This window comes from Rhipicephalus sanguineus, chromosome 3 (genome assembly GCF_013339695.2).
Source record: "Rhipicephalus sanguineus isolate Rsan-2018 chromosome 3, BIME_Rsan_1.4, whole genome shotgun sequence".
Taxonomy (NCBI): domain Eukaryota; kingdom Metazoa; phylum Arthropoda; class Arachnida; order Ixodida; family Ixodidae; genus Rhipicephalus; species Rhipicephalus sanguineus.
Genome location: NC_051178.1, coordinates 42,723,607 through 42,750,148, shown reverse-complemented (window position 1 = coordinate 42,750,148; position 26,542 = coordinate 42,723,607). Strand labels below are relative to the sequence as shown.

At 46.9% G+C, this 26,542-nt stretch overlaps 1 protein-coding gene across 1 annotated transcript in view; it reads right to left on the bottom strand.

Moving 5' to 3' along the window:
- Window positions 1-483: 483 nt before the first annotated feature.
- LOC119386583 (putative defense protein Hdd11-like) overlaps window positions 484-26,542 on the bottom strand; it is a 49,549-nt gene continuing 23,490 nt past the window's right edge. Inside the window, exons 3-4 of the mRNA XM_037653871.2 lie at window positions 26,316-26,413; window positions 484-640 (exon numbers count right to left, since the gene is read on the bottom strand). Coding sequence (XP_037509799.1) covers window positions 496-640; window positions 26,316-26,413 — 243 coding nt within the window. The 3' untranslated portion in view covers window positions 484-495. The remainder of the gene's footprint in view (window positions 641-26,315; window positions 26,414-26,542) is intronic.

Genomic DNA, 26,542 nt, shown 5'->3' with positions numbered 1-26,542 from the left:
CAAAAGTTTAAAACACACAAAAGATAATAACACACACAAAAAAGGCTGCAAAGTTTCGCGATGCGTGCATGCGCTTTCAAACGACGAGACGGAAATCGCGAAATGTTTCGCTGCTCCTTCGCTAGGAGGCGATGCGGGTGATTGCGATGTGGAGGTTTCACGAATGTGACGTCAGGGCCTCTCCCTAGTATTCCTTCTTCCATGCCCCTAGTCGATACAAAGAGCAAATAGAAGTGGTGTACACAATTGTGTACATAGCGTCTCAAAGGGTTAGAGTGAGTATGCTTGCAAAAAATAAAGACTGGCCGACGCACGCCAGCGATAAGTGGCGCCGGCGTTTTTATGAAATAACGCAAATTTTAATGTTTTCTCTTGCAATAATAGTCCAGAGATGTAACTATCGATAACAAAGTACGAGTACACTAAAAATTCGAGATCGGCTGGGTAGAACGTTGATAAGGCTTCCAGGGCGGTCACTTTGTGTCGATCCAAATCTCAATGCTGAAATGTCAGCACGAGCGCCATTGCCAGTTGGAGCAGCAGAAATCGTGCGCCTCTGAGGTTAGATGACGAGTTGATTAGTATGTGGTTGGAGTCCACGTTTTGCCAGAAGGTGTCGAACTTTTGCAGAATGGTCGCTCTGCGCAGAAAGAACGGAATGAAAGTCTCGAGGATCAAATAAAACGAAAGGAAACCAAAAATGTAGAAAAAATAATGGCTGTATATTTTAATTTAATTGCGATTGGGTGTAAGGAGAAACCGCTGCACGTCGAACACAAGCGAATGCAGCGCTCTGCGAACTAAGCCGAGCCCACACATATCTTACCTTTACTTTCGTACATGCGCTCATGATTAAGCCGGACAACTAATTGTTTTGCCCTGATTTCTAGTAAGTGCTGTGGAGGCTTGCATCACTCGAGCCCACTGCAATTGTCGAGCATGTTCAAAGGTGAAGGTCGCCTGCGTGGTCGTTTTCTCCGGGTCGCACGGCTCCTTGACACCAGTGAAAGCGCCATAGTACATCGGCAGCATGTTTCCTGTGGCTTAAGTGGAAAATTTTGCCGGCACATGCTCGAGTTTCTTGCCCTTGTTTGCTAAATCTAAGCGACAAATACAGCTGCGTTACGTAAAAAGGAGAGCTCGAAATATTCCTGGAAACCATAAAATGTACATCCAGCAATTTATTATTGTCATGTGGTTGTGACAGTGAAGAAAGCAAGACGCAGTCGGTAAAGATGAAACGCAACACTCGCTGTAGAGTGACAACAGCGAGCACGGACGTCGGGCGTCGAATTCGCTCGTCCTTGACGTGCGCCGGCTTTTAAGACGCCTTATCGAACCTTCCAGCGTTATCGCCGGTGCTCGCGTTAGCTCCAAAATAAACTCGATTACTCGTGCCCTGCGCGTAATCTTAACAGAAGAGTCTCAAACAATCACGACGTTTCCACACACTGCAGCGCGGCCTGCGAAAAGTGGTAACGGTTTCTTGTTGCTCAATCGCGATTGCATTAAAATAAGATAATCGCGCGTTGCATTATTGCGAAGACCAAGATTGCAATAAGCTCCGACGGGGCTCTGTCATCAAAGTACAGTACGGTCCACTCTTACAGGGAACACGCGAGCGCGTGGCTGACAGCCCGCACGGCGCTGACTAGCGGCGAGATTTGTAAATGCGGCGCATGCGCATACACTTGTAAGAGCGGCGCGCACCCGAACGCCGTAATGAATCTATACGCGTGCGCTGCATTTACAAATCTCGCCAGCAGTTAGCGCTCCGCGGACAGCCGGCCACGCGCTCGCGTGTTCCCTCTAAGAGTGGACCATACTGTACACTATACGACAGAACATACCATACAGTGCTCGATGTCCAGCCCGGGGTATTTTGAGTCTGCGTAGAGAAGCTAGCAATATGACATAACTGAACACTGAGCCAATATCACACGAGTTATTTAAGATTCGGGCGACTTTATGTGTTTAAGGAAAAATCCTGCTAATGCGCGAAGAATTCCTTAAAGGAGCACTGACACAAAATTTTGAAGGCGAGATAATGAGTGAAATAGATGTATGTGGAGCCGTACACAACGTCTACGAAATATCAAGGGCCAATATAGCCTAGAACATATTTAAAATCAGTTTTAAAGTGCATGCCGCGCGACTGAGCGAGATGCGAGCGCTTCGCGACGCCGACATCAACGCGGGGGATGTGTAAACAAACCTACGTCACGAGTTTGTGTTGGCTGGTGGCTGGTTGTGCCCTTTCGCTTGTGTCGTGCTACCAGGTGCTACCTGCCATTTCTTCCTCCGTGCCTGCGGCTTCGCGTGTTCTAGTTGTGTTCTCTTCCGCTGTTCGCTCGTCGTGCCCGTTGGCAGATGTTATGGCCCGCTCACGCTAGCGGCAAGCCTGCTGCAACGGCGCGGTGCCGCGGAACGTCGGCCGTCGCCGCACGCGTGAGAGCTGTCCAACTTGCACGGCAAGCTTCGCCGGCGAGGCATTCGCGCCTCCGAAAAACATGGCAGCACTGCCAAAAGCGGTTGTCGTCCACTTCGAATCTATCAAGTGGCCGCCGTGCGCTCTAACGTGTAAGTTCCGAACTGATGCTTCCATTTGCTTTAGATTCATGTCCTTAAGCTTCGACAGCAATGTATTCGTCCCGATTCGGCGCCGTTTTTGAGAGCCATAGTCAAATAATCGATGCTGTAAGCTTAGCGAGTCGAGATGGGCGCTTCCGAATCCTCCATAGCTGGCGCCACTTGACCTGGTTCGGCGCCCACCGCACTCACGCTCGCGCGCCGCCTACGTGTCAATTTTGCGTGTTCGCGTGGCCAGCTGTGGTTACCCGTCCTCCGGAAGTAGTGCTGCCTAGCTCGGTGCTCTTTGAAACCGAAACTGCGACTGGGCGCTCTAAAAACGTCTCTAAATAAATAACCGTCGCGCACTCGCGCAAACGAGGTTTGCAGCCGTGATAAGTGGATCATAAGCTATCTATTGCAACAAAAAAACAAGGTGCAAGTTTTTTGTGTCAGTGCTCCTTTAACAACGGCAGTTGAGCCTCGAATAGACGCTCGAGCACTGTCTGGTTTCAATAAGTTCTATACGCGAAATAGCGAAAACGGTGACACTGCTTGTTACAAGCAGCAAATCTTTCAAAGCATCCTCGAAACCAACAGTGTAAAATAAAAACTAAATTCAGTTGAAACTCGAATAAAATAAATGACGACTATGCTCGAGTTATTTAGTTAAATCGGAAGGTCGTAAAATTGAAAAAATTGGGCACAAATTGGGAATCGATGTTATGCGAAGCGTCCGACGGGAAGGTGACTGGCGCGTAATTTTTAACATTGAGCGACACGTTACGTAATGACTAGAATGTACTAGAACAGGGGAGTGCTCGAAACGAGCTTCGAAAAGTGAAGCCCAAACGAGGTCAATCCGCTTGCAGCGCTGCGATCGGTAGTCTGCAACGTGCCGCCGTTTAAGAGTTGCGCGCGGCTCCGCCGAAGTGGTGCCGGGTTAGAATGCCCGCTTCCCAATCAAAAGACCCGGGTTCGAATCGCAGCTGTAGATGGTGGGATTTTATTCTTAGTGTCACCTTTTAGAGCTGTATTGGTTTTCCTACGACGAGCTAGCTTGGATTTTTCGGTCACGTCATTCTGCGCATATTGATTGTGCTACTGGTGCTCTTCAGCTTCAGTTGCCGTAGCTTGCTGATTTTTCCAGCCGACCTACCTCCACGTTTATGCTCTCGCCATTACGTCCGCTTGCCTCCACAAGCTGCTACATACGTTACTTTGTCGTCTTCACGCGGTGTGCCCGATAGTGACTACCCCGTGACTCCTATTGTTGACGTACTGATGGCCCGAGACGTCGCCCTTGCTCACACTGCTGTCTCCGTGACTGATAATACAGTGACCATTCCTCTTCTCAACGTCAGTGTGTTGACTGACGTTATTCCGCAAGACATGTCTTTGGCCACCATCTCTCCGCTTGACAATTGTAAGGTTGCTGATTTGGACGCCGATGTTACGTCTCCATGCTGATCTCACTTTGCCTCGCGATGACATCAACAGGATGATCGCTCCCAATCTCACCACAGCGCAAGCTACCAGCCTCCGTCGTCTGCTAGCACGCTATCGTGACATTTTTCGACTTTGACGACCGCCCTCTGAGCGAAACATCTGTAGTTACTCACCAGATCAACACGGATGACACCAGTCCTATACGCCGGCGTCCATATCGCGTATCTCAACAGGAACGTCAAGTAATTCAAGTGAAGTCGACAAAATTGCTTACTAAAGACGTCATAGAACGCAGTAATGCGACGAAAGAGGCTAGTTGGTTCATGTTGGCTTGGTGATTCGCTTACGGTAGGGAGACGTTGCAAAAGTACACAGGGCACAGTGTTAACAGGACGAGCGCAAAAATTCAACTGGTTTTTATTATTCATCCGTAGACATATAAATATAAGCTCACAAAAACACGTGGAAAAGAGATAGCACACTTGACTCCGCCTATGTGACGTCCAACACGAACTCGATTCCCGATTTCGGCGCCCAGAGATGTCATCACAGCAGCATCGTAAAACTATTCTCTCCCTGTCGTCTTTTATCCGCTTTTAGAATAGTTTTTTTTTCGAACTGGGAGTACGCAGGGGCAATTGTTACAGTAAGTAGCTAAATTCCCGGGGGTGGCAGTTGTACCGGTGTTCTCTAAGCCATTAACAGGCGGAAAAACGATATATCGGACAGACCTCAAGATGTATTAACACTAGGCTTAGAGAACACCGGTACAACTGTCGACAGATTACCCATCCCGGGAATTTAGCTACTCACTGTAACCAATGCACATGCGTACTCCCAGTTCGAAAAAAAAAAAAACTATTCTAAAAGCGGATAAAAGACGACAGGGAGATAATAGTTTAGGAAGCTGCTGTCATGGAATCTCTGGGCGCCGTAACATGCGTCAGCGAGCCATCGATAAAACTATCTCCTGCGGAAATCGAGTTCGTGATGGACGTCACATAGGCGGATTCAAGTGTTCTATCTCTTTTGCACCAATCCAACGTCATAGAACCATCATCCAGCCCTTGGGCCTCCCCGGTCTTGCTCGTCAAAAAGAAGGATGGCAGCTCGCGCTGTTCTGTCGATTAACGCAATTTAAACAAAGTAGCTCATAAAGATGTCTACCCTTTGCCTAGAATCGATGACGTCCTGGATTGCCTCCATGGTGCCCAATACTTTTCATCTATCGACCTTCGGCCCGGCTAATGGCAAATTTTCGTCGACCCTATGGAACGCGAAAAAACCGCTTTCGTTACGCGCGATGGTCTCTACAGTTCAAGGTCACGCCGTTCGGACTATGTAATGCCCCGGCAACTTTCGAACGCATGATGGACTCCCTTCTCCGAGGATATAAGTGGTCCGTCTCCTTATGTTACTTAGAGGATGTCATGTGTGTGCAAAGGTACAGAAAAGCATTGATAAGCAGCGGAAAGGCAGGGAAAGTGTTCCTGGCAACTGTGCAATTAACCACACTTTCCACTATACAGATTGCAAGGAGGTCGTAGTGTACCAAATACCATTATCATGCGGAAAAACTTACATTGGCCAAAGCGGAAGATGCGTTAACGTTCGTCTTCGTGAACACGAATGATAATTGACAGAAACAAAGCCGTATTCTCTCGCCGCTCATTGCCACGAATGCGGCTGCGCACTCTTCTTCAGTGACACAATGATATAATCGCATCATAAAGAGCAGGTAGCAAGGGAAGTGATCGAGACCTTCCACATTAGAAGAAAAGGAAATAAGTGTGTTAGCATGCCATCAATTTCGCTGAGTGACGCAGAATTTTTGCACCTTTGCAGCACCTACAGAGTATGACACCTGCATTTTTTACTTTTTTTTGCTTTTACTTGCCTGAGACCTGTATGGTTTTTTCGCTTTTGGTGTTTTAGTTGTTTTGTTTATGTTGCATATAACCTACATATATATGCGTGTTTTTCCTAATAAACTTTAGTTGCGAGTCAGCGCCTGTCCTTTGTTTTCTCATACTTCGTCGTCGATTCGTGAGTGCTGTTGCAATCAAGATGAACGCATACCAACTCGCTCAAGCTTCCATTCTTATGAGGTACTTCCTCTCACGTGTTGTGGATGACATCCTACGTGCCTGCTCCATTGAGCACAAGCTTACCACCGCTTATCATCCACACACGAATGGATTGACCGAGCGTCTGAACCGAACGCTGACTCAGATGCTCTCAATGCACGTGTCACCAGATCACCGTGACTGGGACGGAGCACTCCCATTTGTCACCTTTGCGTACAACTCTTCACGACATGACACCGCTGGTTATTCACCGTTTTATTTGCTATTTGGCCGACATCGAGCGGTACCGTTTGACGTGCTCCTTCCTTCGGCTGCACCCTTGTCTACCGAGTACGCCAGCGATATCGTTGCTCGAGCCCATGCACCTCATCAGCTTGCCCATGACCGACTCTCCTTGTCGCAAGAACACCAAAAAGACCGTTATGGTAGTCGCCACCGGGACGTTCACTTCCCGTCGGGATCTCTGGTCCTCCTCTGGACGCCACACCGCCAGGTCGGCTTATCAGAGAAGCTTATACCCCGTTACAATGCTCCCTATAAAGTGTTACAACTCAGTGACGTGAATTATGAGGTCACGCCGCTGGACACTGCTTCTTAGACCTCCTCACACCATGCGGACGTTGTGCACGTTTCCAGACTGAAACCGTATTGCCCTCCTAGTCCCTCGGTGCCATACCAAGCGCCGTGACGCCGCTTCTGCCGAGGGAGAGTGATTTCACGGTGCGTCATGGACATGAGCTAGCGCGGTGCTCTCCGAAGATGAAGACAGCGAGTTAGCGAGAAGCGCTTGCGCGTGGGGTTTCTCAGCCATCTTGTTTGGCCGCCGATTCACTGCTGTAAATATCCATTAAACAGTCATCTCGCCTCCGTCACAATATGAACGTGAACGAGTAGCTACGAGTGTGAGTGGGCGTGATTATGAAGGTGAGTAAGTGCCTATAAGTGTGAGTATGAACGTGAGTGGGTGTCTATGAGTGTGAGTAGGCGTGATTATGAAGATATGAGTGAGTGCCTATAAGTGTGAGTATGAACGTGAGTGAGTGTCTATGAGTGAGCAGGCGTGAGTATGAACGTGAGTGCCTATGAATGTGAGTAGGCGTGAGTATTAGCGTGAGTGAGTGCGAAGGATGAAACATTACACCATCTCCCGCTAAAGGGGACCATGAGGCGATGCGAAGCCGGAGCACTTGCACGATCGCGTTCCGTTGGCGTTCGTTGGGCATGCTACCGACCTCGCGTCGTGGAACGCGAAGAGGGACGCTACGCGCGTTATAACTTCCATCTAGCCTGGCCGTTAATTCTCACAGGGCGAGCAGGGAACGCGGTCGACAGGCGGGCGAGAGGGGGACAGCGTAGGAGTGGAGAGAGAAGAGGAGGGGACGCGCATGCGCTCGAGCTCATCGCGGCGTTGCGCAGGAGAGAATTTCGGCATGTCTAGCCCGCGTTTCAGAGGAACAGTGGAAAGGGGGAGAGGGAAAGTGGAGAGGGGAAGGGAAGAGGGTAAGTGGAGAGGGGAAGGGAAGAGGGTGAGTGGAGAGGGGAAGTGGAGAGAAGGTTTGTGGAGATGGTATGCGCATGCGCATTAAGGGTGGTCACGCCGCACACCACCACCACCGGATTGAGCTCTGCTTTAAGATACTTCGCATCTAAAAATCGGGTTGAGTGAGTATGAGTGCCGACCTATGATGACATACTTCAAGGAATTGCCTTACGTACACTCTAAGAAAAAAAGGAGCGAGAATGGAGCAACGGGCTCCGTTCCTCCTTCGGAGCAGCGACTTTCTCCTTTGCGGACGATTTACTCGTCGCGCCCTCTTGCGGCAAGCGCCAAGGGAGAATCTTTTCTCCTCAACCACGTCACTTGCGCGCGTGCGCACGCGCACGCCGAGTTACATCGTGATTCCGTGCTGCGGAGAGCGGCCGCCCTTTCGCGCTCACTCGGCAGCCTCAGACCAGACTATCCAGCGCTACCGATCTTGGCCAGTCACGTGCAATTAGTTGTACCTAGGAATGATGCGAGCAACACACGAGTGACGTTCATTGTTTTTGTTCTATGTGTTGAGTAACGTGTGTGGCGTTTTTTTTTCTTTTTTTATAGGTTCGGCGTGTGCGCGATGCGCCGCATACTTCCGTCTGCCTCGTGTGTTTGTATACGCTTGTGCACGATCTGCTTGTCATAAATACAGTAAGTCCCGCTGAACACCTTAGACTGGACACCAATAATTCAATTTTTTTCGGCGTTAACATACTTGCCAAGAGCACGCGTTTTTAGTTTTACACAGCACTTATAGCACTTATCAATACAACAAGCAATATAAAGAAGCATGAAAGTTAATTTCTACAACATTTTAGCAAACGTGATATCACTGGACAGTGCATGCGTGAAAGTACGATAACATATAATTGCTGGAGTTTGACGTGTCGAAACCACCGTATGATTATGAGGCACGCCGTAGTGTGGGACTACAGATTAATTTAGATCAACTGGGGTTCTTTAACGTTCACCCGAACATAAGCACATGGTTGTTCTTTGCCTTTCGCCCCCATCTAAATGGGGTCGCCGTCACCGCATTTTAACGTTAACCTGCATCATATTTGCACATATCTGAAAAATAAATCAATGACTTCTGTCAATTAAGCCAAAATTCTCCATCGCATGCGTTTTGGAATACACATGCCATCACTGAGAATTAGGACGGACTTGTGCACGCGTGCAGTATGTATCTCTCGTTCTCAGGATTTTGCTTTGGCGTGCGAAACTCAACACAAAATGCTCTTCTAATGACAGCTGTGCGCAGCAGGTAATGACTAACACTCGCACTCACCTTTGCGAAAAGAGTATTCCAAATCCAACGCAAGACTAACCACCGCCACAACGACAACTACACAATTTATTTATTTATTCATTTATTTATTTATTTATTTATTTATTTATTTCAAATACTTTCAGAGCCCGAGGGCATTACAGAAAGGAGTGGTTAATACATATACAAGTGTGCATACATACATAATAAAACATAATACATATACAAGTGTGCAGTAATACATACAAGTGTGCAATAATACATTTTCTGAACATACAAGTTAACAAAATACCGTATCTTGAATGGCGCTTTTAAAGTTGGTGTCAGCAATTGTCGCACAATGACCGCAATTTCACACGCCAGGCGAATACCGTGACGTAACAGTAGCAGAACAGCATGTAGGTACAGCGTACTGAAATATTACAGAACACGTAGTGTGGGTAGCGTTCTTTTCCATAATTCGCGCGGTGTAGAGCCAGATTATCTACTCAAGTAATCGAGCTGCCGCGACGCCAAGAGCCACTGACATCGCTCTCGAAAGACCACCATCCGGTGCGAGGCCATCTTCTCTTGTTTCTTCGCACGACACGCGTTGTAACGTACGTATACACAAATGAGAAGGCTGTACAGCATCAGAAGTATTGTCACTGTAGGGCTAGCAGTTGAACGAATCCATGGCCCATCGTCATACTTGTGGTCAACGCATAAATAGAATGTGAACAGATATCAACGCCAAACCACTCAACGAAGTCGACGCGACGAAGGCGACAGGATCTGAACTGCATGTTGCCGATGTTGCGCCCTCCCACAGTAACTATTGAAAATAAAATACCAGAGAGAGAAATTTCATCTGTGGCCGCTGTCGGAAGATGGTGTTACTTCAAAATGTCTTCGGAATGGCATGAACGGTTCTCAATATGGTCGTTTTCGCACTAACTTTATCAGCTCTGTAGTTATATCGTTCATTATTATGCGGCTTTAGATTAACGGGCACGCTTGGCTAAGCCATAGCTACAAATCAATAATGTCTGCGTATATTGTGATGCAGCCATGAGATGGTAAAGTGTTCAAGAAAATGACGCATCGCTTGTGCCACCATGGTCCGCTGTAATTCAGTTACTATATAAGGGCCTACGCTTCATTGAGGGGTATGTGCAAACACGTGTGTACCTACGCGTCTGTAGTGAATTGTTCATGTCATAGGTTTTATACACCAGAGCACGCCTGTCTCACACCCAGGCTGCTGGCGAGCCGAGCGGATACTCTCGCACCAAGACGCCAGGCTGACCGGGGCTGCCAAGGCGCGCGCGGGCTGCACCAAGTAAACAGGGCAAGCTGCAGTTCTGAGGTTTTAAAGTGCGAAAAAGTACCCGTTCACGCCGCTTCAGCGTATAAGAGCTCGTGCGGGCACTACTGCGTCGTCTTTGGATGCCAAAGCAAGCTGCGCAACAAGAGGATATTAGCGTTTTCTGCGACGATTACGACACGCCACGGAAAAAGTGCCGGTGCGGTGTTTTCAGCTTCGCCGCGAGTGGATAACTGTGATTCAAGCAAAAAAACTAGGAGCCGAGTGAAAATGCGCGAGTAAGTATACTATCAGCGTGTATTCTGCAGTGTGATGCCCACCTATTTCATTTTGCGAACCTAATTTGCGTAGCACGCAGCTGGGTTGAAGGCAGGCGTGAGCTTTGTGTGGGGGTGCACTTCATACCTTTGAGCGTTTCCTATGACGAAAATCTGGTGCAAGGTAGTGCTTTCAAGCACAAGCAATCAGCATGCTTTGCCACTTTCAACGTAGTATAAAGCTTTAGTGTTTTTGATGGCATCCACGCCTTCGAGATTTCGTCTTCAAAAGGTAATAAATGGCACGGTGCTCCTCAACAGCTGGCCAGAATTTCGTGCTTTCATTTCAGTGTTTGATGTCCCCAAACTTATTTGGACATGAGGCATCCAGCTGCACATAATACATATATTGGCACGTAAGTGAACAGTACTCGCGCCAGTGTCCTTTACGTCGCAGGCGTAGCTAACCGGCTTAACTAAGAGTAGCACAATTTCGCTTGTAAAGCACCATCGTTACAAGAATAAAATAGCGCAGGTAGCTTCCAAAGGGCATCGCTGAACGATACTTCAGGTTATACTCTCTGATAGCACGCTTTTGTGAGCAAGACGCATTAGTGTAAGAGCGCCCGCTACTCTTTCTCATATATATTAATGACCTTCCTGTTAATGTATCATCTAATATACGCCTTTTTGCAGATCACTGTGTTCTGTATCATCCAATAACAAATTCCATAGACTCTTCCTCTCTCCAGGATGACCTCCTTAAAATCCAGGCGTGGTGCAACCAATGGTACATGTCCCTCAACGTCAGTAAGTGCTCCCACGTGTCCTTTCATCGTCGCCGTAACTATGTAGCTCCTTCTTACTCTCTCAACAACAACACATTAACCCAATGCAAGACATTTAAATACCTAGGAGTACATATATCTAGTGATCTGTCCTGGGCCCATCATATTCTCCAACTAACTAATTCCTGCAATCGCCTATTAGGTTATCTACGCCGTAACCTATCATCAGCATTCCCTGCAGTCAAACTACTTGCATATAAAACGTTGATTCGATCCAAACTAGAATATGCCTCTGCTATTTATGACAATCACCAAGTTAATATAAACAATTCCCTTGAATCAGTCCAGAACCACGCTGCCAGGTTCATTCTTTCCGATTATTCCTACAGATCAAGTGTATCCGCCCTAAAATCCCAGCTCTGCCTCCCCTCACTTTCTTCTCGCCGCAAGACTGCTCGTCTAATATTATTTTTTAGGTTTTTCCATTCGCTGCCTCCAGGAAACCAAATCATCATTCCTGCACATCGTTCCTCTCGCCACTCGCACCAAAATGCTGTATATCTACCACGTGCACATATGACCACCTACCAACGTTCATTTTTCCTGCATACCGCCGGAGAATGGAATGCCCTTCCATCCGATATCGCCCTCATCACCGACATTGCTCAATTCAAAGCTGCCATTGAAGACCATCTTTCAAGACATGAAACCTAACCAGACCCGCCAGTTTTTTCGTTCGCCCACCCCTCATGTAATGTCCCATGTGGGACCTTTGAGGTATTATGAATAAAAATTACGTTCCGCGAAACTACCCGTAAAGCGTACTCTAATTATTACGCGATGCATGCTGAAATGATGAGCTTTCACAAAACTTTGTGCACAACTTCTAATATGGGGCAAAAAAACATCGTTTCACTCTTTCGCGAGCTGCACTGCAATTATGATTCACGCGTACTACAGCGAGAACGTTTTTTTTAACAAATGTAACAGCGTACGTATCTGACGAGGTTGCTTCCGCAGCCCACTCAGTACGTACTGTATACGCCTAGTGCGCGCCGACGGAAGCGCCAAAGGCGGCGAACTTTTTATACTTGTTTTTTCGATGCGCACGCTCTGTCGCGCATGAACCGTCGGCGCCAGGCTTTCCTGCCGTCGTTCGAAATCGGCGACGTGCGCTTAGTTAAGCGCTCGTTCGTGGCAAACATCGTGCACAAGTCCACTTTCGTAGAGGCCCGCGCCTTTCCTGCAGCTGCCAGTGCAGAATTGGTTGTCTGGCACCCGCACGAAGGGGAAATAGCAGCCGCGAACTTCATTCATCTCCTCACAGCAAGGCTGTGCAAAGCGCTGTCGTCTGCTCGGCTTCCCGCACGTATTGTCGGCGGCGCCCGCTAGGTGGCTATCAGTGGCGCCTCTATAGGCGGTGCACAAGGCGTATACATTGTGGACTTGCATGAGGAAGATGTTCTTAATGTTCCAATAAAATCAGCGAAAATGTCCAGGCTAGAAAAGACGCGAAACACGCTCTCCGACGGGCTGAGTTTCGGAAGTTTCACGTTTGCTCTGTGTAGCGTCTGCTGGCGTGGCAGCCCGCGCGTGTTGTTCTGTCGTGTGTGCGATAGATGGCGCGACGCGCGATGCAAATATGGCGATGCGCATGGAATTCGCTGTGTTCTGGTCTATACATGCGAATGAATTGTGTATGTATTGAATTGAGTGTGTGTACGGTGTGTCTGCCTAGTGAACGCGTGCGTATTAATAAAATGTTTGTTAACCTTCCGGTGTCCTTGAGTAATCCATGAATGAGGCCACCTTGCCGAAATGCCATAGGCTAGTATCAACGTACGCCGCCTGTCAGAAACAACTTTTTTTAGTATCGTTTAACCCCTCTAGATGGCGCCAGCTACCACCTACTTCACGGCTGCGGCTAGGGTGCCTTGATGCCCGCGCGCTCCGCTGAGGGTGAGGACAGGCGCGTCGTCTGCTACGACGGCCGCCATTGCGAATCCCGCCGCAGCTCGGCAGCATGCGAAACGCGCTACACAAAGCGCTTGCGGTGAGCGGATACGTCCGGAAATAAGTGCACGCTAGTGAGCTTTCTCTTTTTCTTTTCTTTTTTGAAGCTTGGGCAGCTTTTATTGCTGTTCTTGCCTAAATGTTTATTAAGGAAGCATGTTATTCATGTAAGCTGACGGCCTGTGCATGTCTTATGCGTTGGATGTAGACGTAGACTGTTATGTTGAAAACGAATCCTCTTCCTTACGCCGGAAACGAAAAACTCTAAAGCCTTACTTAATTTTCTCGTAAGCTCTGCATTCCAAATACACAAATAATCGTTTAAAGTATTTGTATACGTGTCAGCAGCAGCAGTATATGTATCTGAACACACACAATTAAGTGTTGCGAAGCTACCTAAGCGCGATTAAGGTGGCTCATTTTGCTAAGTTTGCAAACAATTTACTCGTTTATTATAAATGGCATCATACATATATTGAACAAAGGGCCGAGGGTCAGTATGGTGCGAATATCCTGCTAAAATGAAACGAAAGCTTCTTTATCATTATTATTGCTGACATTTCTTGCTCACAATCTGTAGCCGCTACTGTATCGGCACTCAAGTTGCACCTTGAGTCCTTATCGAAACGATGAATACGTTGTTGAGTAGTATGCCGTAAAACTTTGCATGCGCGCAGTATCAGTGCGTCTTTCCTTCTTCTTTTTGTATCTGCAGTTTCTTTCTCTGTATCTGCAGGTTTTCTCGCATGCCCAAATTATTGAGTGTTTCCAATACTGTTTTACACTTTGTGCGGCATATGCACGGCGTCGTTTATTTGTCTATTTTATTAATAATAAAATCTGGGGTTTTACTTGCCAGAACCATGATATGATTATGAGGCACGCCGTAGTGGAGGGCTGCATGAATTTTGACCAACTGGTGTTCATTAACCTGCACTGACATCGCACAGTACACGGGCCTCTAGCATTTCGCCTCCACCTAAATGCGACCGCCGCGGCCGGGATCGAACCCGTGACTTTCGGGTCAGTAGTCGAGGACGTATTTTTTAAGGCGAAAGCCTTAAATGCCTCATCAAACGCGAAATTTCACCGTCGGCGTCCCGCGTCTACGGCGTCAGCATACCACGACGTCGGGGACGAGGGATGCAAAAAATTATCGTCACGTGATGACGTCACCATATGACGTCATCACGGCTTCACAAATTTTGACGTGACGTCATATGATGACGTTATCACATGACATCGTAGCTTGGTCAAAAGTGGGCAGATCACGGAGGCAGTGCACAACTAGGTGAGGTGCCTCCGATCTTGGAGGCAATGCAAAACCGCGCTTTGGGCGCAAAAAACTGAGAAGAAGATGGCTTTCGCTTTCGAGCCGTCTTAAGCGAACGCATAAGGGAGCCTGTGAATTTTTATTTCATTAACTGGTTTTCCATGACGTACTCATTGTACAACTTGACTTTGTTTCTTTATTTTTTTACTGACATGGCGTGTCTACTGTACACAATGCTTCCCCGTCTTCTTGTTGTTTTCATGCGTCTTCTTTGTATAGACGCTTCGCGAGAACTGTTTGTATGCGCATCCCTGTATGAGCCTTCAGGGCTTACATTATTAATAAATAAATTATGCTTGCTCAAAGAAATAAAATACTGAATGTGTGTGTGTGTGTGTGTGTGTGTGTGTGTGTGTGTGTGTGTGTGTGTGTGTGTGTGTGTGTGTGTGTGTGTGTGTGTGTGTGTGTGTGTGTGTGTGTGTTTGTGTGTGCGCGCGCGCGCGCGCGTTAATATCCAGTGTACCGGCCATTTATTTGTGTGCATTAAAGCTGCGCTGACAGAAGCAATTACACAAATAAGACTCAAATTACACAATAAAACACAACTGTCACTGGTCGATTCAAAGTGATCGTAAATGATTAAAAAAAAACAGGCACTGCGTAATTATTTAGGACAGGGCAAAAATGTAACCTTGAAACACAGAAACAGGGAAGGATAAAAAACATTCAACTGCACACATACATACATGTGCAGCACAGAAGGCGTACTTGAAACACGGAAAGGAATATAAAAAACAAGAACCCGGCGTGCTTTTAGTTATGGCGCTTGACTGGTGACCCGAAGGTTGCGGGATGGAATCCCGGCCGCAGCGGCCACATTTCGATGGAGGTGAAATGACAGAGGCCCACGTACTTAGATTTAGGTGTACGTTGAAGTACAACAGATGGTCAAAATTTCGGGAGCTTTCCACTATATACGGCGCCTCTCATAATAATATCGGGGTTCTTGGGACGTAAATTCTCACAAATAATAATTATTAGGAAAAAAGAAGGATCTGATCTGCAGACAAACACGCATAATATATTCCACGATACATTTTAAATGACAAAAATAGCAAAAGCAAAAATCAAAGGCAGATAAGGACCAACCAAGTGCAGTAAAAAATGTTTGCGAAGAAAAATGCAGGATTCATGCACACGTGAACCAAAGCATTTTAAGCATGTAGCCGATATCAGTCTGTCCATTTATTACGCAAGGTTAACACCGGCAGAATTTATCCTTGCATGTGCATTCGAAATACCGGCGGGAAACTTACGCTGCCAGTGCATAATGTGTTCTTCGGATGCCGCTTGTAACGTTTGATTTTTACTGTCCAAAGAAACCGCGTATCTTCTAAAACGATACAGGTCCCAGCGTTTCAGGAATGATTGGTGCACTGCGGCACGCAACACCCGGTCATGGTGACGGTAGCGATTGCATAAAACTGGAGGGAAACGAGCACCGACCTAAAAACAGCGCGCGCGCCACGCACAAGTGACCGGGCGCGGGGTTCAAAATGGCGGCCACGCTGCCGCCAAGGCCGAGGAGGCGGCATCTGCCCTTTCAAAAGCTGACACCACTCTAAGCGGGGGCGCGCGCATCGAGGCACTCTAGCTGCGGCGCTCTCACAGCTCCACCTACTTATATGAAGTTGAACATCTATCCATCGAAACTATGCTCTGCTGCGCCGGGATTGTTTTGATGCTACAGATGTACATTTTGGAGGCACATGTCGGGGCCTATTGCCTCGTAAACGCGTGGATAACGTCGCTACACCGTGTGATGCTTCGAAAAATAAAGACAGCAAGCCTAACGTGCAGTCTCCGGGTGAGAGCTCCTTTGCAGTATCCGTCTCTTTTAAAGTGAACGCCGTCTCGCTGGCCGAGCGAAACGTACGAGTTCCGTCGTTCCGTTTCGCGAGGTTTTCGTCACTACATGTTTGCCTGCCTGATTTTATTGTCATATCGTTCGATATTAAGCTCAGCGGGACCGTTTTTTGTGATTACCAGTGCCGCACACTCTTTATCAGTCGAGAACGATGCACTCGCTAGGCCTAAATCTATTGCTCGCTTCACTGGCTTGGCGTCAGCCATCCTGATTTTGACGGGGGAGCAAACGGTTTCTCCATTGAAAAGGGAGAAAAGGTTCCTCCATTAGAAGACGAACAATGGGGGCATCGCCGTTTCTCCCTTAAAGGAGAGAGGGTCACTCCATTTTTTTAAGAGTGTAGTTGTCAGTGCTTTGACGTCGCTCCTCTACGTGGACGTTTGTGCTCTGACGTCACGCACAGTAGCACGTGACACAGCGATAACTATTATACGCATAATGTGTGGCTTGTGTAATTTGTTGCTTAAATAGATGAATGACATTCGTGAGAAATAATAAGACACACAAAAGGAATGTGTGCGTGTTTTTTCTTTTTTCTTTACTGCGAATCGCAGCGAAATGCGGGACTAATTTGTCTCCTTTTCGCATGCGTCCGTGTTCTCGCGATTTGGCCGTCGACCAGACGCCGGCCCTGACAACGAAATTGTGCAATTTTCTACCCCGGTCCAGCGGTCATGAGGTTCATTTATCCTCCTGCGTCTACCTAAATGTTCGTGCGGCACTGGCTCTTGATACCGCTGGTCTCGTGCCCGTACAAATGTCGCAGATTTCATGCCCGTCCCGCAGAAGCAGGCAATACACCACAGAGAACGCCGACACAACGCCGCTCGCGTGCTCAGGCTGTCTCGGGCACGTCGTGTACACGTGACCTTGCATGCGCATGACGTGTTGATGCGTATGCGTCATGTGATCCTCTGGCTCGGACGCCGAAGAGGGCAGGGATGGGATTTGGCTTGCGAAGGCTATACGGGGCAAGTGCCAAGGGTTTCAAGCGCGCCTCCTTAGATACTACTTCCGCGCTGCTACACATTGTTTCGATGCGAAGCAGCTTATGGCGGAGTTCAATCCGGTGTGCGGCGCGACCAACCTTGCTGCGCATGCACACACCCTCTCCACACACGTCCTCTCCACTCCCCCTCCTCGTTTAGATAAAAGGTTCGCGTGAGGTCGTACACATGCTCAGTTACATGCGCCGGCTGCGCCGGTGTCGTGAGTTCCAACGTCAACGTCGGCGCCTGTTGCCGTAAGCATCATCATCATCATCAGCCTGTCTACGCCCACTGCAGGGCAAAGGCCTCTCCCATGTTCCGCCAATCAACCCGGTCCTGAGCTTTCTGCTGCCACCTTATACCTACAAACTTCTTAATCTCATCCACCTTCCTAATTTTCTGTCTCCCCCTCAAGCGTTTGCCATCTCTTGGAATCCAGTCAGTTACCCTTAATGACCACCGGTTATCCTGCCGACGTGCTACGTGCCCGGCCCATATCCATTTCTTCTTGATTTCAACTATGATGTCCTTAACCCCCGTTTGTTCCCTGACCCACTCTGCTCTCTTCCTGTCTCTTAAGGAGTTAAAAAGTTAGTCTTCTTAATTTCTGTAATTATTGCCGTAATTAATCTTTGTACGCATCTTAAAATGCCCTCTCCCACAGTAAAGGTAACGCCGCAGGTAGCACGCAGATACCTCCTTTCTGTGATTTAAAAAAAAATGCTGGACACATTTCTTGAAACACCCTGTATATGTATGCACAGCGTATGTGGAATAAACTTGAAGGGGCACTAGAAAGAAAAAAAATTCTATTATCAGTAATTTAGTATTTTGCAATTTCTAAATCACCACGCTCGCCGGGACAAGACTCTTGGTAAGTGAGAAAACGCGCAAAAAGATAAATGCGGGTGGCGACGCCCCCTTGAAATTCGCGCTGCAGACGCCGTGATATCTTACGGCGTAAAATGAGGCCTACGTAGTTCGTAATCACTAAAAATGAAGTATATTGGCCTCTGAGGGGGCCATAGACTTAACATGTCTATGGAAATTTGTAGTGTCAGGAAATTTTGTAGAGCCACTGTCCCCCAGGTACGACAAATACAGTTTTGAATCCGTGACGTCATGCTCTGAGTTTCAGCGCGAAATTTAAAAAAATGAAATTTTGACCCTCATTTTCTCGTCTGATAATAAACTTATGATGGCGAAATCCGAGTTCTTAGAGTACACACTTTATTAGTCTAAAACGATTCAGTGTTTCACTATAGAGTCCATTTAAGAACCGAACGAAGTCCAAGCCCGGCCCGACCCGAGCCCGCCACCTCAAACCCGGGCCCGGCCCTAAGCCCGGAGCTTCACGCCCGAGCCCAGCCCGGGCCCGCCGTAAAAGCTACTTTACCCTGCCCGGCCCGGCCCACGGGCCCGGCCGGGCCCGGGTTTCCGGGTAGGCCCGAGCCCGTGCGGTGCTCTATCTCGGACACCCCTTTCTGGCACTGTGTTGTCGGTATGGGACAGCACCTCTGGAGAAGTTCTCACAACACCACTGCATTCTTTTACCCAAACGTAGTCATGAAGGTTTGCGCGTGCAGCTGTCTCCATCTTTCCCGAGGTCAACGACACTTCCCCCGTCCCCTTTCGGACTTCCTCCTCGCTGACGTTCAGGATTGCAGTCGTCGGGGCGTGGCGGGTGAATTGTGTGGTGCATTTGTGTTCACCAACTGGACTTCTCGACCTACGAGTGTATAGTGTGACTCATTGCCTCCTTTCGGGAGGCCGGACGCCGGAACGGCAAGTCAGCGGATTGGCAGGAGCTGCGAACACCGGTTTTCGAGTGCCTCAGGGTTGTCTGACTTGGGGCTATATAAGCCGAAGACTTTTTGTATTATCGCTCTTGTTACTCTCTTCTGAGTTCGCTCTTGTAAGAAGATGTAAATAACCCTCAGTTCTCACTGGTACGACGCACCTTCCTCTCTGAAAAATATGGCCTAACGGTTTCGACAGCGGGGGCCAGCTACCGTTGACATGACCTGCCGGACCCGAGTCGTAACACTAGGCAAAACGGCATTCGCCAATCAAAAAGCTGTGCACTATAGGGCTAAATAGTGAATACTTTGCTTAGTAATACTTGTTGCTGGCCTAACTGGTACGGTCTTACCGGAATACAAAAAGACGCGTAACCACCAAGGAATAAAACGACAAACAAACGGGCGTCCTTTTCTGCGTCCTTCTTTGGTAGGTATGCGCCTTTTTGTATTACAATAAATATATCACATTCTGCAGAGGCTTGTTCTTGTAGATGTCTACGTCCTCGTCAGCACTGTCCAGCCAATCAGGCGGTGCTCTCCTGCACAATGGCCTCGGTGTCGTGGATCACTGTGCAACTATACTCCATCTCACAATTACCTTGCAGCACTGCCGAAGCTACGAGGAGTACACAGGCAGTACTCTTGCGCAGCATATAATATAGTTCCGGGCATAACTGTTTCATTATTAATCATATACAAGGGCTTTAGCTGTGCTTCTTTCATGACGCGTTACAGCGATACGAAGTACGTTAGGCATGTACTTCACAAAATGTTAATTAGTTTAGGAATTACCAGCTGGTAATCGTAATAACCTCCCTAACCGCGATTACGTACAGCGACATGGCAGCCCCCAACAGCCCAGACCATCGGCTTCCATCCGAATTCGTGCTTTTTACTGGCTCTCTACCCAGGCAGCAAAAAATAAGTGGTATAACCTGTCACCGCTTAGTCTCACCTAACGCTGAGAGCAAGGCATCAGCTATGCTTTGTTGGTATTATTTAGATAGCTCCTTTGTTTACATGCTGCCACGACTAACAAGGTGGTGCCGAACCGTAAAATTGGTTTGATGTAAACATAGCAGACGGCGCCACAACATTAGCGCTGGTGATGCGTCCACGATGAGAGACGCCCCGAATGCCTAAAATTGTTTGCTGCGCCGATAATTTGCTCTTCCGCTCAAGACCATTGCGCGATGGCCGCTGTAGGTGCGTCAATTGAATCTTCAGAGCGCTACAGGACAAAGATCAACTATTTTCAAAAGAAGCAAGGTTAGTGGTGCTTATTGTGTTTGGTGCGGTGAAAAAAGAACTTGGTAAAAGCGCAAGTATGAACGCTGTCATAAAAAGAACCGCGTTCCTCACAAACGCCAGCGAACGCTCTGTCTACAAATTTGTTTCTGATCATCGAAGAAACGGCGAGGTGGCGTCACCGAAAAGGTTCTTGCGTGGCGGCACAGGACGCGAATGGAGAAAGAAACGCGACGATTTTGACTTGAGCGTGCGGCGACAAGTAGTACATGACCACTTCAAGAGGAATGAAATCACCCCCGTGCAGAAGATTTCCTCTCACTTCAACGAGGATGAAACATTGCCTTCACTTTCACCCACAACAGTGCATCGCATGCTGAGGAAGATGGGTTTTTGGTTTAAGAAACGGTCCAGCAACGCCCTCCTTATTTAGGCAACTCAAATAGTTCAGTGCCGACGCAACTAATTACGGCAAATAGCAGAACTGCGGCGGCAAGGACGGCCCATTTTGTACATTGATGAAACATGGGTTAACGTAGGGCACACGACAGATAAGGTGTGCGCCGACGAGAGTGTCAAAACTGCGGAACAAACAAAAAAGACCGGACTTTCAGTTGGCCTGCAGAACCCGAGCGGCAAGGAAGCCCGATTGATCGTGACGCACTGCAGAAATGAGTATGGCTTTGTGCAAGGTGCCGGAGAAATATTTCAAGCGAAAAAGGGCACAGGAGACATATCACGAAGAGATGGACGGTCCTACTAAGAAACATTATTCGAAAAAACTCTACTACCACGCCTTCCTTCGAACAGCGTGATTGTCCTCGACAACGCGCCGTATCACTCCGTGAGGCAAGAAAAGGTCCCCCGCATGAGTAGCCTCAAAAGGGAAATGCAGGCGTAGCTTTCAGAAAAGGGGGTTCCGTGGAGTCACGATATGGTAAAGGCAGAGCTGATGAAGTTTATTCAGACTATGAAAGTAGATGGCAACTCAAATCGTATTGACTGTATTGGTGCTGCAGCCGGACACCTCGCTTTAAGGCTACCGCCATATCACTGTCAGCTCTATCCCATAGAGCTGGTGCGGAGCGACATGAAGGGTTTTTTGGCTTCTGCGAACCGGGCATTTAAAATGTAAGAGCTGAAGAAACATGTTGAAGAGGCCATAGCACAAGTAAGTCATCAGAAGTGGAAGAACTATATTAGCATTGCGCATTGCATTGTATTGCATTGCGCCTGCGCGCGCCACTCGGCTGTGTATATATGTAGCAGTGCTGGGCAGTATCGAAGATACATGTATCTTCGATACTATCTTAGATACTCTTTGGGTATCTTGTATCTGTATCGCGATACGTCTTGCAAAACGAGTATCTGTATCTGTATTTCCGATACATTCAATAATGTATCGTGTATCTTAAGATACAAGATACTGCTATAGAAACACCGTGCGAAACAATAAATTCCGGTTCTCAAGCTGATATTGCTGCCACTAAGCCACCTGAATAAAACTAAAGACAGTAACATATTTCCGCCAGAGCGTTCCAGCGAGCACAGGCGATGACGTTTAAGCGTCCCTATTGGTGGAGCAGAGTCACGTGATGGCGCTCGAGCCATCGCGACAAAAACAAGCGTGCGAACGTCTACGCGCAGCCTACCCTTTTTTTCTAGAGGCTTTTTTTCTTTTTAGTTGTGTTGATGTCATGACACTTGTTCATAGACCGTGCACACTGCTGCGTACTCCAATGCGTGCGGCGTCTTTCGCACAAATTCTGATGCCGCTACCTTCTCGGTGAATGGAGAGACGTTGGTACAACAAAGGACATACACAGTCAAAATACAAATGTTGTTCGCTATTTATTTTCTACGCTTTCTGTGCATTCGCGTGAACATAACTGCGTGCGGCGTCTTTCGCACAAATTCTGATGCCGCTATACTGTCGCTATCGAAGTTTGTCTTATTTTTATTTTATTTTATTTACAGAATACTGTCAACCCTCCTTGACGGTTATTACAGAAGTTGAAAAGATACAAACATTATACAAGCAAGGTCATACTATGGCAATACAAGAAGGGTACATTAGAATAAGACGCACACAAGAGTAATGACATCATCACGTGCAAGCGTCACGATCATGGGAATCACTAATGTATACAACATACAAGCATAGCAATACATTGCCTACAAAACCAAAAGATGAACAAGATAAATTAAAACGTTAGAGTCTAAATGCTTTCACCCGTACGCAAGTAGGTTAGCACATAGAACTTGGGAGCACCGACATGAGATTTTCAACACTTTCTAGAAAGTTTTGAAGTATTGGCTGTGCTACAGTAGCTGAGTCAAGCGCATTCCATTCTCTTATTACGTGAGGGAAAAATGAAAAACGGAAGGTATTGTTATGGCATAAATATTCTTTGAAGATCAGGTCGTGTTTTTTGGCGCACTTAATCTCCCTTTTTCTTTTATAACAGTGAAGGCGGAGGCATTAGTTTTAAAGTGGCCATTCAACAATTGGTAAAAAAGAAACCTCAACCGATGTATTTTTGCTCTATCGTGGAGCGTAGGTAGCTCTCCTCGGTGCAGAAGCTCGGAAGGGAGATCCGTTCGCTTATAGCGGTTAAAGATTAATCTTACCGCCTTGCGCTGTACGCTCTCGAGCATAGCTATGTCAGTATTTGTTGAAGGGAACCACACTATATTCGCATATTCCAGCATCGGTCTTATAAAAGTAATGTAAGATAAGCGCTTCGTACCTGTGGTAGCGTAACGTAGCGTCCGTTTTAGAAAAAAACAACTTGTTCATTGCCTTATTCGTCACCTGATCTACATGAGCAGTCCGCTTGAGGTCAGATGATATTAAAAGCCCTAAATATTTATACTGAGTTGCTGTGCGAAGCGTGACACCATTATGTGAGTATGGAAATAATAGATTGGGCTTGCGTGATGTCTGCTAACAGTTTGCTTGCGTGATGCTTCGTCGCAATGTCTCACGAATGCAAGAATGGGGCTGCTTTGCGTCTCGCGCCTTTCACACATCAGCGATTTGAAAGATCTTGTGGGTGCAAGCTTCACTTACATAGTACGATCAGATCTGACCGTACTATGTAAGTATCGACTTACATGCAAAGGAGGTTCTAACAACCGTCCCACTATCGGTGCTGACGTTAGATGCAATAGAACAAGCATTTACGTAACAGGGAATATTTTGACGTACTGGGTCTTTGTTCTTCCTGCTAAATTATTCGAAAAGTTCTTTGAATTATAGCTTAATTGTTAGCACAAGTGCTTTCTTTGCTGTCTTCCGTTCACATCCCATACATTACCTAGTCCTCTGCATAGCTTTTCGTCCATCTGTTGATTGTAATATGTCTTTTGTAACCTGCTCCTAAAATACGTTCTCTGCTTTATTATTATTTTTTAACTGTCTGCGAACGTGGTTTTATTTCATATTTCGCGGGCTTTCTCTAAAATCCCGAAAACATTCACCACGCAGCATGTACGCTGCCGAAAAAATGGGGCGGTCGTTTTTAAATTCGCTCTACGACGTGTCAAAGCGCAGTTGCCCCTAAAGTGAATATGAAAAATTTCGCAATGTCGCATAACTTACCTTATTTATTTAAACAGTTAAGCTTAGTACAAAACAAACCATAACAAGTGCCATATGACGGCAAACCAAATACCTTTGGTTTTATTCAGCGGCGGTTAATCACTTGTTTTTTTTTTAATATTGGGTTCTACATAAGTGAAACACCCTGTATACTTATTCACTTTGATTGTTTAATACGGAACCACCTTGCTATTTGACTTAAATATATTCGTTTTCCTTTTTTAGGTCACCTTAAAGTATTCTTATTGTTACAAATCCGCATGTAAGCAGAGTTAGAAGTGGCAATAGTGTGAATAGCAGTGATAACCTGCGGCGTTTTGTGCCGCTAGAATACGTCTGAGAGGTCTCCTGGCGGCTCAGATTCTCCTGGAGAACAAATTGTGCAAGATTGCACGTTAGTGAATATGTTGCTAACGAACGCCTTACGCCGGCAGATAAGTAAAATATGAAAAATCACTGCAATTTTATGTCTTCAACTAATTGTGAGCGCCGACTATGTAGTTCATCGTCTTTACACGACGCGTCACAAACAATATCGCTACCAACGTTGTTGCTGCTGTACACCTGTCGGTGGATGCGGGATTACGGAAATAATACGCTTGCGGACAAGGTAAGACTGCACAGCGGTATTTGCGCCATCGTGCGAAGGCACTTGCAAGTAGATGGTAACCAGCTAGCTGGTCGCCAAGTACAGCAGCGACACCAATAAACTACAGAAGTGTCAAGCAAAAACAACTTACAGCGCAGCAGTTAAAGAGCTGTCATGTTAAGCAGCCAAACAAATCCCAATAAGTCGTTTAGAAATGAAACTAATGCGCCTTGAGCAAGAAAGTTTGTTTGCATATATATCTGGTGATACAAACAGGTATTTTGTTAAAATTAAGCAAAGCTGGTCGCAGTTAAGAAATTTTGAAGTAAACACATATCTATGTATACATAGGCATTTGCTTCTTCATTATATAGATATATAACAGAAAATTGGCAATTGTATCGAAGTATCTTAAGATACAATTGGGAAGTATCGTATCGGATACAATTATTCCGCGAGTATCTTGTATCTGTATCTCAAATACTTCTTGCCCGAGTATCTTGTATCGTATCGCGATACAATTTCAAAGTATCTTTGCCCAGCCCTGATATGTAGGAAGACGTTTCTGAATAAAGCTTAGTTGCGAGGAGCGCCTGTCCTGTACTTCAGTGTTCCTCCTTAGTCCTTGTCGATTTTCGCGCTAGCCAATTTTGAAGTATATTAAACATGTGGTTGAAGGTGAAGAGAAGATGAAGCAAATGGACCACATCATTGACGATGTAGTAGACAACCAACAAGAAGTCGTATTCAATTTAGGGGAGGACACAACTTCTGACGAGCAGGACAGTAAGGACGATGAACACTTTGAACATCAGTGACTTCTAAACCGTGCAAAAACTTTCCCATGACATTTGCTTTACCAGTTACGCAATAAACATTGCAGCACAATTTTACGTTGAAAAGCATGTTTTGTTTATTCACTTATTGCTCAACTGAGGGCACGCATCGTACGTTACACACTGAGGCACCCACAAACTGTAACGCGAACTGAATATTGAGCTGTCGGGTCGTCAGTATCAAGCTACTTTCGGCAGTACCATAACTGAGCCTTAGTGACAGTACCATAGTGAGCCTTAGTTGGAAGATAGGATGATACACGCTTCGCGAATGCTGCAATATACGTAACGTTAAAATAGCCACACTACGTGTAGATGGGGATGGGGCGGGGGGAGGTATTAGCCCTATTTTTTTATTTACATTTTCAGGCGTGAAAACAACCTATGTCAACTGCGGAGAGCAAGTACCGAAAAAGCAGGCGAGCCAACCCCAAAGAGACGCCCAGCAGACGACGAGCAGACGACGCGACGCCGATGAATACATCTTGAGGGGCTTTCGCGTTTACCATTGGCTAAGAAGCTCTGCAGCTTCCACAGTGCTGCAAGGTAGTTCTGAGATAAAGTATCCGAACAGTATAAAGCAATTACAAGGTTCAGTGTGCCAGATAGTTCTTGGGCCCTATCGATATTTATTGTGTTAGTGCCAGCCCTCTCCTTTTCGGGTGGTAGTTTCGTTTGCTAGCGCTTATCGTTGGTTGTCGTATCAACCAAGTAAACTAACTAGCCCAACTTTCTGCTTTAATAATACTTATTAAGCATCTAAATGCGCACCTACCGGAAGAAAACCTCGATGAGGGCTTCGGTGAGCTTCTCAGGCCTCCAAATGGCCACCACCAAGGTTTTGTCCGCCGGGCTATTGTGCGTAATCACGCTCTGCCAGATTTAAAAATACAGAGAATCAGGTTAACACACATTGCCAGACGCGTTTCTTCAGTTTAACGCCAAAAATTTTAAGCGCAATTAATCAGTCCTTCTGTGCACTCCCCCCCCCCCTTCCCCCTA